Source organism: Hippopotamus amphibius, chromosome 6 (genome assembly GCF_030028045.1).
Source record: "Hippopotamus amphibius kiboko isolate mHipAmp2 chromosome 6, mHipAmp2.hap2, whole genome shotgun sequence".
Lineage (NCBI taxonomy): Eukaryota > Metazoa > Chordata > Mammalia > Artiodactyla > Hippopotamidae > Hippopotamus > Hippopotamus amphibius.
This window is the reverse complement of record NC_080191.1, coordinates 116,717,210-116,732,669: the sequence shown is the minus strand read 5'-3', so window position 1 is coordinate 116,732,669 and position 15,460 is coordinate 116,717,210. Positions and strand designations below refer to the sequence as shown.

Here is a 15,460-nt window from a genome sequence, read left to right as displayed (position 1 = left end):
CCCGGGTTGTGGATTAGAATTTGTTGGGAAGCTTTTTAAAAATATACATTCCTGGGCAGTATCTCTAGACATTAAGTCCATCTGGAGTAGGTTGTCTAGGTGATTCTAACACTAATCCCTGGGTGAGAGTAATGCTCTCTTTGGATGCTCCCTATGTGAGGTTTTCAGGTGTACTGAAAAAGTATATATATGTGCCAATAAATTTAAGTAATGCTGTGTTAAAGCAAGTTTCTTAACAGTGGTAGTTTTCAGTTTTAAGACACTCATGTAAATTTTGGGATGACTCTCCAGGAAGGTATCAAAGCAAAACTGTTAATGCATTCTGATACAATGGAACACCAGTTTGGGAAATTTGGATCTAGCTTTATTTTGATTTATTCAATTAATGTTTGGTTGTTCAGCTGTGAATCAACTTAATTGTGCCGTATTGACTAGCCTGTTTTATCTTACTGGTAGTAATTTAATGAGAGACCGTCCGTGGCTTTGCTAAAATAATGAAAATAACAGAATATTACAAAAGTGCTCTGTAACCACAAAACACTCTATAAAAGTCTCCCCTACATAATTATTAAGATAAATGATGTCTGGCATTCTCTTTTAATTCTTACTAGAATGTGAAATGAGGCATGACTTGAGTTTATGAGTGTGTTGCGGTTTATATATCATGCATTTAATAATGTATGGTGAATGTTTGGTTTTTTAGTTTATAATAGTATTTGACTGGTGAAGCTTACTTACCTTGTATAAACTACTGACATCACCAAGAGTATCAGGAAATATTTTTTTATAGTTTTAGGTTGACCAAAGACATAAAAGTTAAAGAGACTCTGAAATTTAACCATTCAGATATTCAGTAAACAGCTTGGCTTGAGTAACATTCATATTTTTAAAACTGCAGTATTTAGCAGTCGATTTTCATTTTTCATTTCTCAGCAGACTGGTTGTAATCCTTTTCCTAAACTGGAAACACAGATTTTGTGTCTTTTTTTTCACTGCCCACTCTCTTGGTATACATGTTTAGCTATCACTGGTCTCTCAGTATAGCAGTGCTTAGTTATTTAAAGTGGTCCCCAACCTTTTTGGCACTAGGGACTGGTTTCATGGGAGACAGTTTTTCCACTGACCAGGGGCGGGGGATGGTTCATGGCCCGGGGGTTGAGGACCCCTGATGAGATGAACTTTATTTTTAAGAAATAAATTTATTTATTTATTTATTTTATTGGCTGTGTTGGGTCTTTTTTGCTGTGTGCAGGCTTTCTTTAGTTGTGGTAAGTGGGGGTTACTCTTTGTTGTGATGCGTGGGCTCCTCATTGCCGTGGCTTCTCTTGTTGCGGAGCACAGGCTCTAGGCACGTGGGCTTCAGTAGTTGCAGCACATGGGCTCAATAGTTGTGGCTCACGGACTCTAAAGCACAGGCTCAATAGTTGTGGCGCACGGGCGTAGTTGCTCCGTGGCATGTGGGATCTTCCTGGACCAGGGCTCGAACCCGTGTCCCCTGCATTGGCAGGCGGATTCTTAACCTCTGCGCCACCTAGGAAGTCCTGTAATGAACTTTAAAATAATTACTTGGTCAAGAGGTCAAAATACCTCTCTCTTTGTCACCATTTTTAGTGACCAGTGAATATCTATCATAACATTCTCTTATTTTAAATTAAAATGCACATTTTTCTGTCATCCTGTGAACTTATTTGTGCTTGATACTTTAAAGAAAAGTTTACAGGTTTGTGGAATCCAGATGATCGGTGCTAATGGTGGTTTAGGGCATAGCTGCTTGAATATTTAGTTAGAGAACTAATAATTTCCTTCAAACTTTAATTTGTTGTTTGAGCCTGTTGATTTTTTTGAGGCCTGTATTTGCCTTTTGGTTTATTGCTGAAATAAACTTGTGTGAGAATTTAAAGGAACATATTCTAAGTGCCGCTCAATCAGAAATTTAAAGAAGAAAACGGACGTGGGTTAGGAAGCTCTGCAAAGAGGAAAATGCTGTTGCCTTCTTAAGAGGGTTCTCTCATTTCACTTCTCTTTGATTTGAGCTTTTTCTTTAGAGTAGCATTCATACTCATGAATTTTGCCTAATGAGAAGATTTTTAAGAGGTTTAGATTTCACAGTGTGTCTGCTAAAAAATATATTGGGCACATTTTCCAAGACTAAAAACAAGCTTTAAAAAGAACAGCTTCAGTTGTCTGAAACAGTTAATTCACCTATGCCCATTTGCTAAGTGATACATAGAATCTTTTTTGGTATTGTCATTTTTGTTCTTAGCTGAATCCAGATTATTATTCCCATGTGTTTGTGTGTCTAGCAGGTCTCTTAATGTTGTTACAAAACATACTTTATACATCTTTAATTTTGGGGTATAATTTTGGTGCTGTAATTCAGTGGTGTAAAAAAGGTCCAAGTATCCTTTGTTAAATGCACAGTGCTTGGCGTATAGCTGGGCCTCAGAAGTTAATTGCTGAAGTGATTGAGGAAAGAGGAATATTTTCTTAAATGAAGATAGCCTAAACAATTCTTCATTTTGAAAAGTTGGAGGATGGGGATATTTAGATCAGTTGATTGGATTATAATCGGAAGGATTATTGTTCAGGCCCTATGTCAGACTTGACATCAGTAGGAGAGGTATATTCTCCCAGTGTTTATGCCTTCATATTGCTCTTGGAGATTGAATCTAGGCTGAGTGGAGATATATATATATATATATATATATATATATATATATGTGTATAGGGGTTGATCAGCATCATTTTAATGCTGCTACTAGTCTCAGTTGTATAGATGAATAATCATGCTTTCTACAGTGACATCACTTACAAAAACCAGCTCATGCTAGTCATGTGTGCTTAGTATGTACATATTTACTTACTTTATGCTTCACATTATATATATGACATTTATTATATATACACAGTCTTTAGTTAAGATTTCTCATGCTGTAAATTCACAGACTGATATGTAGACAGGGGTTTTTTTTGTTGGGCTGTCTTTAGTACAATGCTTTATAGCATGTATGTTCACTTAAAACATTTAAGATTATCTTTAAAAATTGAGCTCGATGTGTAGAGAATGCAGGCAGGACTCTTGTAGCTCCAGTTTCTATGCAGTAAAGATTTCCTGACCCTCACAAAACTATTATTGGTCATCCATTCTCCCCTTGGTTTCACTCTTCCTGCCCCACTCACTGTTTGTTACTGCCAGTACCTGTTGCTATATCTCCTTCCCTCAAAATGTTTTATATCTTGTGGTTAATTGTTGATTCTGTTACGGCCCAATTTCAGTAATCCTTTTTTTTGGTAAGTGAAAAGAAGCGAAAATTGTCTCAGTGGATGCCATGGACCTAATAGCAGAAGTAGGGATGCTGCTGGTTACATATAAAGAATATTAGGTTGGGAATCAATAGACTAAGACTCTATTTCTCATTGCTAGTAACTAGCTATGTAATCTTGTGAAAATCCATCTTGGTTAAAATGAGGCCATGGAACAAGTTTATTTACAAGGTCACTCCCAACTCTAGTATGCTTTTTATGATTCGTTCATTGTACATTTATTACGTTCTGGCTTGTGTGCCAACGCTGGTTTAAAGATACAGAGATAAATAAGTTTCTGGCCTTGAGTAAGTGAGACCCAGTGAATGGTGGCAGTATAATGTGCAAAGTGCTTTTTGTGTAAACTGAGGGCTAGGAATTAAGGAAGGCTTCCTCTTGGCAGTCATATTTGAATCAATTCTTGAAGAGTAAATAGTTTACCATGCAAGGAAGGAATGTCCTCATTCTAGGAAGAGCAGATCACAGGAATCAGTAAGCAAGCATTGCTTGTTTTGGAATGGCCAGATGAGAATGGAGCATGGAGTTTGTGCAGAAAGCTTAAAGGTACAAAATTTGGGGGAGAGGGTGGGCGGGGGCTAGATTCTGAAAGGCCATGTATGTCATTCCAAAGACTTTGGGTTTTAGGGACTTCCCTGGGGTCCAGCAGTTAAGACTCATACTCCCAGTGCAGGGGGCCCAGGTTTGATCCCTTGTCAGGGAACTGGACCCTACATGCTGCAACTAAAAAAAAAAAATCCTACAGGCAGCAGCTAAGACCCAGTTCAGCTAAATGAATGAATGAATGAATGAATGCATCCCAAATCCAAAGACCCAAAGACTTTGGCTTTTAAAGGCTGCTTGAAGGTGTGTTTTGTTTTCTTTGGACAGTTTTGTTTTTTTAATGTTTTCAAATGCATTTTATTTCTTCAATTATGCTATATTTTAATGAGCAGCAGAGTACTTAAATGACAAGTTGCTTTTGAAACAATTCTGTATTATGGTTACTCATCATTCCACTCTTTTGGGGTGACTCTGCGAACAGGGGACAGGTTCCATTTTATTCCAATCTGTGTGGCTGTAAACACCCATGCAACAAGACAGAAAGCAGTTCCGCTGGCTAGTAGAATATCACCATACTTGTCATGAAAATCAAGTGAGTGTTTTGAGTGGCTCTGCCTTGCCCTAATTTGCTGAATGCTTTGAATCCTAAGACTACTTAGTGCATTTCTGACCAAGGGAAACATTATGAAGGTATGACAGAACTGCAGTTGATTGAAGCTGCTGCTTCCTTGCAAAGAAACCCAGTGATGCTTATTGGTATCCAGTTGAGTCTTTAGGCACTGCTGGTGTTGGAGGGTTGCCTGCTGAGGTGGGGGGCAGCTGTGGCTCGCCAAGGAGGCAGGGGCACTGGCAGCAGGGGTTTTGGGATGTGCTTATTGGCTTGAGCCCTCCCAGAGTCCGCCATTAGCTCCACCAAAGAGCCTGTGGTCTCCAGCACTAGGTGGCCTCAGGCCAAACAACACTTTGGACAGTTTTTAGTTGTACTTTTATGAAGGGTTTTGAAAAGAAGAAAGATCAGACTTGAGAATATTTAAATATGTAAAGCTGGTAAGTTTTAAGTTATGAAAAAAATAACGGGAAGTGGAAATATGCAAGCTTTCATTGGATTTTTAAACTTTTAAAAACAATTTTATTTATTTATAAGTATTCATTTATTTATGTTTTGGCTGCATCGGGTCTTAGTTGCGGCACGAGGAATCTTTCATTGCAGTGCCTGGGCTGCTCTCTAGTTGTGGCTCACCGGCTCAGTAGCCCTGTGGCATGTGGGATCTTAATTCCCTGACCAGGGATCGAACCAACATCTCCTGTATTGCAGGACAGATTCTCAACCACTGGACCACCAGGGAAGTCCCTCATTGGATTTTATTTTGAGACTTTTATAGAAAATTTCAGTATACAAAATAGAACTCTAATATATTGATAATACCTATCACCTCAACCATTAATAGTATTCAAGTGCAAGACTTCTGATGCACTAAAGATCTTGCTATAAAATATTAGGTCATCAAATTTTAGAGCTAGAATGAACTTAGATATTTATCTGTAAGAAATAGAGGGGTAGTCATTTTTAAATCATTATTTATTACACTTTTTAAACTCAAAATTCATCAGATTTGGACAGTTAAAATTACTAATTGTAGTGGATGCCATGTATACACTACCTAAATCCCCATTTCAGGACTGAAGAACTTTATTTTATTTTCTTAGTTACTGGGAGTGTTGCTGAGGTTGTCAGACCTCCCTGGGAATTCCTGTTGGCTGAAGACAGCCACTCACCGAAGCTCAGATCTTCTTTCTTGGAGTGATCTGCATTCAAAGAATAGTCCATTAAAGACCTGTCTCCCTTGTCTCACCATAGGACAACCTTGAAGAGCCATCCCAGCCTCAGAGCTCCCTGTGGGGTCATCTGAGGCCTTTGTTGTGATACATCCCAGCCTAATTTGTTCTTCTGTCCCTCCTTCCTCATCTGATAAACTTTCAGCACACTGACCTCTCTCTCAAAAGTTTGAGTGCATAGGAACCTGACTTCCAACACTGATGAACTTTATTATTTTTCTCTTTTTTAGAACTTTTATTGAGATACAGTTAACAGACAATAAACTGCATATATTTAGAGGGTACAATTTGGTATTTTTTCTTATTAGTAGTGTATATATGGCAGTCCCAATCTCCCAGTTCATTCCCCCCCAACCCTCCCCGTTTTCCCCGCTTGGTGTCCATATGTTTGTTCTCTACATCTGTGTCTCTTTTTCTGCCTTGCAAACTGGTTGATTTGTACCATTTTTCTATAGTCCGCATATATGTGTTAATATACGATATTTGTTTTTCTCTTTCTGACTCACTTCACCTTGTATGGCAGTCTCTAGGTCCATCCATGTCTCTACAAATGTCACAGTTCCATTCCTTTTTACAGCTGAGTAATATTCCATTGTATATATGTACCACATCTTTTTTACCCATTGACATCACTGATGAACTTTAAAAACTTCTTTTGATTTGTAACAGATTTGTAAACTTTAAAGGATTTAACATCTACCAGTTTTTCATGTTGATGAGAAATAGGTAAATGTTGAAAGAGTCATGTAATAATATAATGAAAGAAAATGATTAATTTGTATAGAGCCAAACATACAGAAAAAAATTCATTATTAAAACATGTTTTGGAATGGAACAAAAAGGAACCTTCTCAAACATGTTGAACAAAGATCTTGGTTTTTAATTGGTGTCCTGTCCCGTCCCCCCCCGCCCGCCCCCCGCCAGTCATTCATTGCTAGTGTTTCTGCTGTCTCATTTTTATTACCTTTTGTAAATGAAAGCTGCAGCACCCCCCCGCCCCGAGAGATCAGGCTCACACGTTTTTATTGTTTGTTTTTTGGGGTTTTTTTTCCTGCCTTGCCATGTGGCATCTTAGTTCCCGGACCAGGGATTGAACCTGTGCCTCCTGCAATGGAAGCACGAGTCTTAAACCACTGGACCACCAGGGAAGTCCCTTTATTGACTTTTCTTGAGAATATTTAAAATCTGGACAAAGATTTTTTTCCTTTTTGCTTGTACTGTGGAAAATGGGGAACATATGAAGTATGTTTGCAATAAATTCGGTTAGATTGAGTCTATAAAAAAAAGTCTTACCCTTAAGGTGCAGGAAAGATTTGCGTAGCAGAAGAATCCAAGACAGCATTTCTAAACAAAATATTTAAAGATTTTATGTCTGCAACATTTGAGAGTGCCTTTCCAAGACCTAGTGTGCCACTTGTCATCATTCAGGGAGGTGTTTTGTCATTGCTTAAGTTACTGTCCTCTCTTGGATTCAAGAGTTTCACAGCAATGTGATTTGGCTGACAACAAAATGCTTTTTGCTGCTAATAAAGCTCCCGCCCCCCTTCTTTTTCTGTATTTGTTTCTTTTTCTGTGACTATGTGTGCTTAGGTGGTCAATACAGTTATCTAGGTCATTTGGAAAGGAATTACTGATGAAAAGTACATTATCTTATTCAACAGTGATTGCTGAGGAAATCGACTTTAGAACCAGTAACGTAAGTGAACCTAGAAAACTTCTTAAGAATTCTACTATTTTTTTTTTTTCGGTTGCTCCAGGTCTTTGTTGCGGCATGTATGTGGGATCTAGTTCCTTGACCAGGGATTGAACCAGGCCCCCTGCATTGGGAGTGCAGAGTCTTAACCACTGCATCACCCAGGGAAGTCCCAAGAATTCTACTTTTATGAATATTTTAAGATAACCAGTTAGTACTACTTTTTTTACAAAAGTTTCTTTAGTAATGATTTTAAGAAAATCGCATGAATATAATTATTCTATTTTACCAAGTGAAATTTTGTCACTTTTATTCTTTTCCTCCTTTTGCCTTAGAGCTTTAATGTAAGTATCTGGTAGCCTTTAATTTTGTAAGCAGTTTTGTTGTGGGTCCATTTGTTGGGAAACAAATTTAAGCTGTGATGGAAAGCATATTTTATTGAGTTAGTATGTAGAAATATATCTTTTATGATCTCTCTTCTGTTTCATGTTGCTTGCGTTATCCGTTAAAGCAGAAAACTGCTTTCTGTCTTTTGTAGGATACCACTAATTTTACAGTTGTGGGGTTCTATACTGATTTTTTTCCCCCTTTCTAGGTACTTCTCCATATATACCAGGTACCAGTGCATTGCTTGTTAGCAACCAGGCCGCACAATAGGAGGTGAGCGACAAGTGAGCGAGGGAAGCTTCATCTGCTGCTCCCCTTAGTTCGAGTTACTGCCTGACCCCTCCCCCCCCCCCCCCCCCCCCCCGCCTCCCCTCAGTCCATGGAAAAATTGTCTTCCATGAAACAGGTCCCTGGTGCCAAAAAGGAAGAAGGTTGGGGATTGCTGATATATACTATATATCTAAGTATTATAAGATTTACTTCTTTTTGTGAATTCCTTGACTGTTTAATACTCTAGTTTCTAAGAATGCTTCTTGGAGAAATGGTATGATGGTTTTAATTATTAACCGTGACCTCACTCTGCATTTTTTGCTTTCTAATAGTGGCATCAGGATATTGTTCATATGAGACTTGGCTAATTTTCCCTGATCCTCAAGTGTCATCTCATCAACAACAAATAAGCCTTATACAAAGTTATTTGCATAGTCTGAGGTTTTTGATTAGGCATTCCTTGTTGCTGTAATAGAATCATTACTAGGAGAAGGAATTCTGGACTAGAATGGTGGTAAATACAGAATGTTTTGATTCTGATAAATATTTTTGTGCCTGTGGCATTTAAGTTAGAATTATATAATGCTTTTTTTTTTCTTTGTCAAATGCCAAGATTTAAGCCATAGAGGTAGTTTAATTCCTTAAACCATTTTCCATCTTTTTCAGCTTTCATTTTACTGAAATTATTTTCACTGGACTCATTTCTTTTCCATGTAAGCTTTAGAATGAGGAATTGATTTTTTAGTCTCTTTGTTGTTCACATCTAATTTGTCCCTGTCAGATTTTAACCTATTTTAGCTTTTGCCATTGCAGGTTTTATTTTATGATGATGATTATTGCCAGGTCCAGTGTTCACAAGATCATTTTTTAGTCATTAACAAGTTTTGCTAAGCATTTTAACCATTATTTGTTTTATTTTTGTGTGTGTCCTTTCTCCATACCTTTTAAAACTTAATTTCCCCCAGTCATCTGGTCAGAATATTAGTGGAGTTAAACAGCATCACTGTTAAAAGGAGAATAAAAGATCTTGTTTCAGAAGTGCTTAAGACATAATTTACTTGGTAGGCTGCATAACCTTTATGGTATGGTCCACTTTTACCAATGGTATTCTGAAGTGAATGAATTTCCAGTGGCTTTGTTCAGACTTGGAATCAGTTATGTATTTAGAGTTCTCCAGGACTAATCATATCCTTGTTGCCTATACTAGGGAGTTGTGCCTATCACTTGTATGGAGCAAGGAGCAAGCTGATTTGAGACCTGGTTATAGTTTGCTTATTTATTTTGGTGCTCTGGGTCTCTGTCTCTCAAACTTAGGCTGCTTTGTAATTCTTGATGCTGGCAGTGATTTTTGTCAGGGATAAAGATACAGTGCATGGCAACCAATCCAAGTGCTACCTTTGGTATATTAATACTGTAAAGTAGTGATTTGAATGATGTTAAATCTGTTTAATAGAAGGAATGTTTTATGGCTAAAAAGTATGTTTACTGGGAAAAATACAACTTTTGAAGTGTTTTTTGGATGCCAGAATTAAAGCCCTTTTCTTGGGCATAAAATTTTTCCCCTTAAATTAAACCCAAGTAAAATTTATTTAAATAATTGATTTTTTTAGGTGTGATAATGGCATTGCAATTACGTAAGAAAATGTACTTTGTAGTGATTTATACTGATGTATATAGAGGCGAGATTTGCAGAGATTTGCTTTTAAATACTTAAGAACAAAAGATGGGTAAATCAAGCAGATATGGCATAATTTAGGTAATTATTGAATGTGGATGGTAGGTCTATGAAGGTTAATTATTACTACTTTCTGATTTTGTGAAACTAATATAATAAGTTTCACAAAATTAAGAGCATTAAAAAAATCTGATATTAAATATCTTAGTAAATTACTTGCCAATAGTTATGTGTTCCCAGAAATTCCCAGCATGACTGTTGTGGTAATCTAAAATTAAATCTTAGTCTCTGGTTATAATTGGCTGACTTGGGGATGGGAAAAATTAAGCAGACGGAGAGTAAAAAGGAATTAGTAACTATTATTAAGGTGAGGAGTAAAAGTGAAATTTAGTCTTTAGAATTTTTAGGGTCAGTATCGCATCATTTAGCATTATTTAAACGGGGCACATAATACCAAATTCATTTAGTTACACAAGAAAACCTGTATTAATATTATGTAAAGGAAGATAATTCCTGTGATATATTCCAGATTAAAGATTCAAGGCAATGCAGTGAGAAAACTTTTTGTCATGAACTACACATCTTTAAGGTCTGAAGATGTGTATTTTGAGCAAATAGTTTTGTACTTGAGTGTGAAACTATGTGGAACATGATGTAAGCTAAAGCAAATAAAACCTCTCCCCCAATACTACCCAGTTTTTATAGTACAGTCTACCAGTAAGTGACACACTTCTTCTTGACTCAGATTGGCCGTCCATTTTACTTTCTAGGATAAGATGTATATTTACAATTTTAAGAGTGTTATGTGACATTTCTTAATTTTGCAGGGAGGAGTTTCTTTAGGGACATATAGTAAGTATATGGCTAACACTTATCCCAGCTCTAAGAAGCCCCTGAACTTTTTCTTTGTTCCTTATATAGCTGGAGCTGCCTTTGTTGTGAGGTATAAAGAGAACCCTCTGGGAAGCTTTCGAGGGTTAGGATACTTAGCTGGAGTGCATAAAACAGATTTGCCTATAGGCATCTTTAATGATAGATTAAAATTTCAAATATTTGTGTTGAGGAATGGTTGGGGAATCCAGTAGTTAATATGAGACCACATAGCGGAAGTTCTTAGGAACTCAGTGGTGGTGGAATTATGAATCACTAAATGATAGTTTTTATGTTTTCTAGCCTATTTTCAGTTCTCAGTATTAGCCATAGTCTCCTAAAATCTCATAGAAGAATACAAAGATGTGTATGGTGTAAGTCCTTTAAAGATGCTTGGTAGCTCAGGGGAGGTTTTGATTGACATGACTAGTGAAAAAATCAGTGATGGAATGAAGGCAAGAAGAGATAATCCTTATCACTTAGCTTGTACAGTTTGCAAATCATTAAGGGTTATAAAATGATGACATTCAAATTATGCCATCCTTCATTTATTAGTTACATTATTCCCATAAAGAGAAACTTCTCATCTGTGATTCGATTATTTTGGTGGTTTAGCTTATATATAGGCAAATCAGAATAAATACTTGCTTCTTGCTTTTTATTTACCAGTTTTCAGACTAATGAGGTGGTTCACTAGCATCCTGAAACTGATTCTCTTTCCTTTTTTTAAATGAACTCTAGAGATTTGAACATTTTAAATGTGCTTTATATTCCATTGCATTTAGGCATGCTCAGATTTTCTCATGTTTTGTCTCTGGAAACCTCTTTAGGTTTGCTCCTGAGTCCCTTTAACATTATCCTGATCTTTGATAGTTTCCTTGCTTTCTGGCATAAGAAGGTAATCAAAACTGATCTCGTCTAACTTATATCACAGATCTAGAATCAGTCATTTGTCTAAGAAGCCGTGATTCCTTTGAATAGGAAATTGTTTTTCAACTACATCATTATCTGAGTTCATTGCTACTGGGGTTGGTCCCTGTTTCCACACCTTTTCAGTGTATAGTGCTAGGAAATATGTACTTTTATGATGAAAACATGAGTTCATACTGATGAAACCAATTGAAATTCAGGAGTACAGTATTTTTTACTTAGCTTTCATACTTTATGACTTCCTTCCTCTTATTAAAAAAAAATTAAGATTTTCAAAGACATCAACGTATACTTTATCCCACAATTAGACACTGACGCTTTATAATAACTATCAACACTACCACCAAAATATGTAATTTCTGAAAACAAAACAAAGATGCAAGGATTAGAGTCAATTTTCCATTTTAAAGTCATTTGAAATAGTTAACTGAGTGGTTATACCATCAGTTTGATAAGAAATTAGTTTCTTGTTTGGTTTTGCTTTTGATTTGAAGGAATTTCCCTTTAAATTCTTTAGCTTTGTTGTATAATTATGTATTTACATGGTTTAAAAGTTAAAAGCTACAAAATAGATTAAACCCAGAATAGTCTAGTGCTGTCCCTGTCACTTTGTTCAGTCTCTCCTTCTCAGTAGATATTTTTTTACCTTATGATTTATCCTTTCAAGTGTGTACACATCTCTGTGTATTCATCTACACTGTTCCTTAGATTAAGTCAAGGGTACTCTAAGGGATTCCTCCATTGGGTAGAAAGAAGGCTGAACTCTGTAACTACTGGGGCCTTGTCTTTAAAGTATTTTTATTTATTTATTTTTTAAGAGTTCTACAACCATCATTACAATATGAGGTTAGAACATTTTAATCACCCCCAAAATTCCATTGTGCCCATTTACAGTTAATCCCTGCTCCAGTCCGCAGACCTAGGCAATCACTATTACTGCTTTTCTGTCATTTCTAGACGTTTTATATAAATGGGATAATGCAATAATGTACTCTTTTGCATCTGGCTTCTTTCACATAACATAATGTTTCTGAAGTTCATCATGATGTGGCATGTACCAATAGTTTGTTCTTTTAATTGCTGAACAGTATTCTTTTGTATGAATATACTGCATTCTGTTTATTCACTAGTTGATGGACATTTGGATTGTTTTTGTTTATTATGAATAATGCTATGCGTATTCATAGACATCTCTTTATACGGGTGTATACTTTCGTTTGTCTTTGAGTAGGCTTGCAGGAGTAGAGTTGCTGGTTTGTATGGTAAATGTATGTTTAACTTTTAAAGAAACTACCAAACTGTTTCCCAATGTGATTTACCGTTTTACGTTCTCACCAGTAATGTAGAAGTGTTCTAATCACCCCACATTTTTGCAAACTCTTGGTATTGTCCATCATTTTGAGTTTATCCGTACTAGTAGGTGTGTAGCAATATGCATAGTTTTACTTTCCTTAATAACTAATTATATTGGCATATTTTCACGCACTTTTTAAATATTCAGATATTTTCTTTGGTGAAATGTTTATTCAGATCTTCTGTTCAGCTTTTAAACTGAGTTGTCTTTATTGACTTGTATAAAGTTTTTTAATGTATCTTGTTAGAAGCCCTTTTTCAGATATATGGTTTGCAAATATTTTCTCTCAGTCTATGGATTATCTTCTCATTTTCTTTTTTTTTTTTTAAGTTTTATTTATTGGCTGCATTGGGTCTTGGTTGCTGCACACGGGCTTTCTCTAGTTGCTGCGAGCGGGAGCTACTCTTCATTGTGGTGTGCAGGCTCCTCATTGTAGTGGCTCCTGTTGTTGCAGAGCATGGGCTCTAGGCACGTGGGCTTCGATAGTTGCAGCACATGGGCTCAATAGTTGTGGCTCACGGGCTCTAGAGCGCAGGCTCAGTAGTTGTGGCGCATGGGCTTTGTTGACCCGTGGCATGTGGAATCTTCTCAGAACAGGACTCAAACCCGTGTCCCCTGCATTCGCAGGCGGATACTTAACCACTGTGCCACCTAGGAAGTCCTATCTTCTACTTTTCTTAATGGTGACTTTTGAAGCACAAGTTTTTTATCTTGTGGATATCCATTTTACAGTTTTTTCCCTTTTGTGCATTTGATGACACATCTAATACTGTTCAACCCAAAGTCACAGATTTTTCCTGCATTGTCTTCTGCTTCTGAATTTTAGCTCTTAGATTTATGTCTGTGATGTACTTTGAGTTAATATTTGTGTATGTTGTGTATTTTTTGGCATTGGGATATCAAAGTGTCTCACACGGTGTGTTGAAAATACGCTTTTCCCCTATTGAATTATTTGGGCAATCTTGTCACACAGATCAGTTGACCATAAATGTAAACTGCTTTCTAGACTCTATTCTGTTCCACTGATTTATGTACCTATCCTTTTGCCATTACCATACTGTCTTGATTACTGTGGCTTTATGGAAGATTGTAAAAGTTAGTAGTATAAGTCCTCCAGCTTTTTTGTTCTTTTACATAATTGTTTTGGCTGTCCCAGGTCCTTTGTGATTCCATGTGAATTTTGGAATCATTCTGTCAATTTCGTAGAAAAGGCCACCTGGGATTCTCATAGGGATTACATTGAATTTATAGATCAGATTAGGGGAAAATTGCCATCCTGAGTGAGGCCTCTCTGTCTAACCTGAGCTTGTGTAACCTCAGGGTAGTAAGAGCTGAGCTGTTTGTCCTCCCCAACTGGCCAGCTTCTGACAAGTCACTTCCAATGATAATGCCTCTGTTTATGCATTGTCTTCTGTACTAAGTGAAATGAGTCCTTTTCCATCACAGCAGCTTCTGGTTCTCACAGGATAACACTCAGAGCAGAACACTGCAGATTCCCACTGTCCTTACCTAAAATTCAGCAGTTTTTCAAACATAAATGCTTCTTATGTCTTTGTGAAAATGACTCTTTTTGTCAAAACTTTTCAGGTTTATAGTTGCTTTTAAGGGTGAGGGTTTGCTGATTTCACTAGCTATAACCAGAAGTGCCTTCTGTCCCAGTCTTAAATTATGTAATGTATGTGAGAAAACAGGTGCTGCTTTGAGTTAATTACTATTTGTCCTGAATTGGGAACCAGTGAGCAATTGCTTCTTTGGGGAGTAAGGGTAGAGAAAGGGACTAGATCTAGTTGTTTTTCCCTTTCTGATTCATATGTGCAGATCATTTATACTGTAGGAGTTGGGGGATCACATTCACTTTTACAGTATATTGCTATACTTAGGATACTTGTGGTTTTTGACCATGGTAATTGTGTATTCTGTCAGAAGAATTTGAGCCCAGTATTATACTTTTTTTTTAAACTACATTTAAACATAATTCTTTGCCCATTGTCATTGTATTTTGATTTTCTGTAAAAGAATTGAGTTTAGTAATATTTCTTTTTTCCTCTTAATAAATAAATATAGTTCTTTTTCATCATAGCTGTATTTTGGTCTTCTCTTAGTTTATGATTGGTAAATGGTTTGAAATTGTACTTTTTTCTGTGAAGATGCCTTTGTACTGATTGATTAATGCCCTCAAACAATGTTTAATGGGGGCAGGGACTAACTCTTTCTTGCTCTTACCTTTTCCCCAGTGTCTCACACAAAATAAAAATCAGTATGGTTTTGCTCAGTGATGTTGTAGCATTACTAATAGTTGTGTTAGGTTGAGATCCCAAGGATTTTAAGCCTAGTTTGTGCTTTTAGTGACTGATCACTACCTCTTTATAGCCTTTGGAGAAGAAAATAAGAATGTGGACCAGAACATACTGATTTGGGGGAGAAACACAGACTGAGGAAGATTCTGTTTGAGATAAAGGAATGGGGAATATGGCATGGAAGTGAAGTGAGCTATTATTTTTCTGTTTCCTGTAAGATAACGTGTTTTGTTATCTGGTCTGGTGAGTTTTAACCCATCTTAACTTTAATAGATTACTTACAA

At 36.7% G+C, this 15,460-nt stretch overlaps 2 protein-coding genes across 6 annotated transcripts in view; one reads left to right on the top strand and one right to left on the bottom strand.

Annotated features, from left to right (window-relative positions):
* MSL2 (MSL complex subunit 2) overlaps positions 1-15,460 on the top strand; it is a 32,371-nt gene that overhangs the window by 12,681 nt on the left and 4,230 nt on the right. Inside the window, exons 2-3 of one of the 5 annotated variants that reach the window (XM_057738044.1) lie at positions 7,458-7,603; positions 7,989-8,053. The exons of 2 other annotated variants lie outside the window; for them this stretch is intronic. The gene's annotated coding sequence lies outside the window, so the exon portion shown is untranslated. Of the gene's footprint in view, positions 1-7,457; positions 7,604-7,988; positions 8,054-15,346; positions 15,365-15,460 lie in introns of those variants that run through there. 2 more of the 5 variants (XM_057738042.1, XM_057738045.1) reach the window with 2 other exon arrangements.
* On the bottom strand, positions 4,305-4,547 carry LOC130855102 (cytochrome c oxidase subunit 7B2, mitochondrial-like). Its single transcript, XM_057738046.1, has one exon. The coding sequence runs from the start codon at positions 4,545-4,547 to the stop codon at positions 4,305-4,307; it is 243 nt and encodes an 80-aa protein (XP_057594029.1).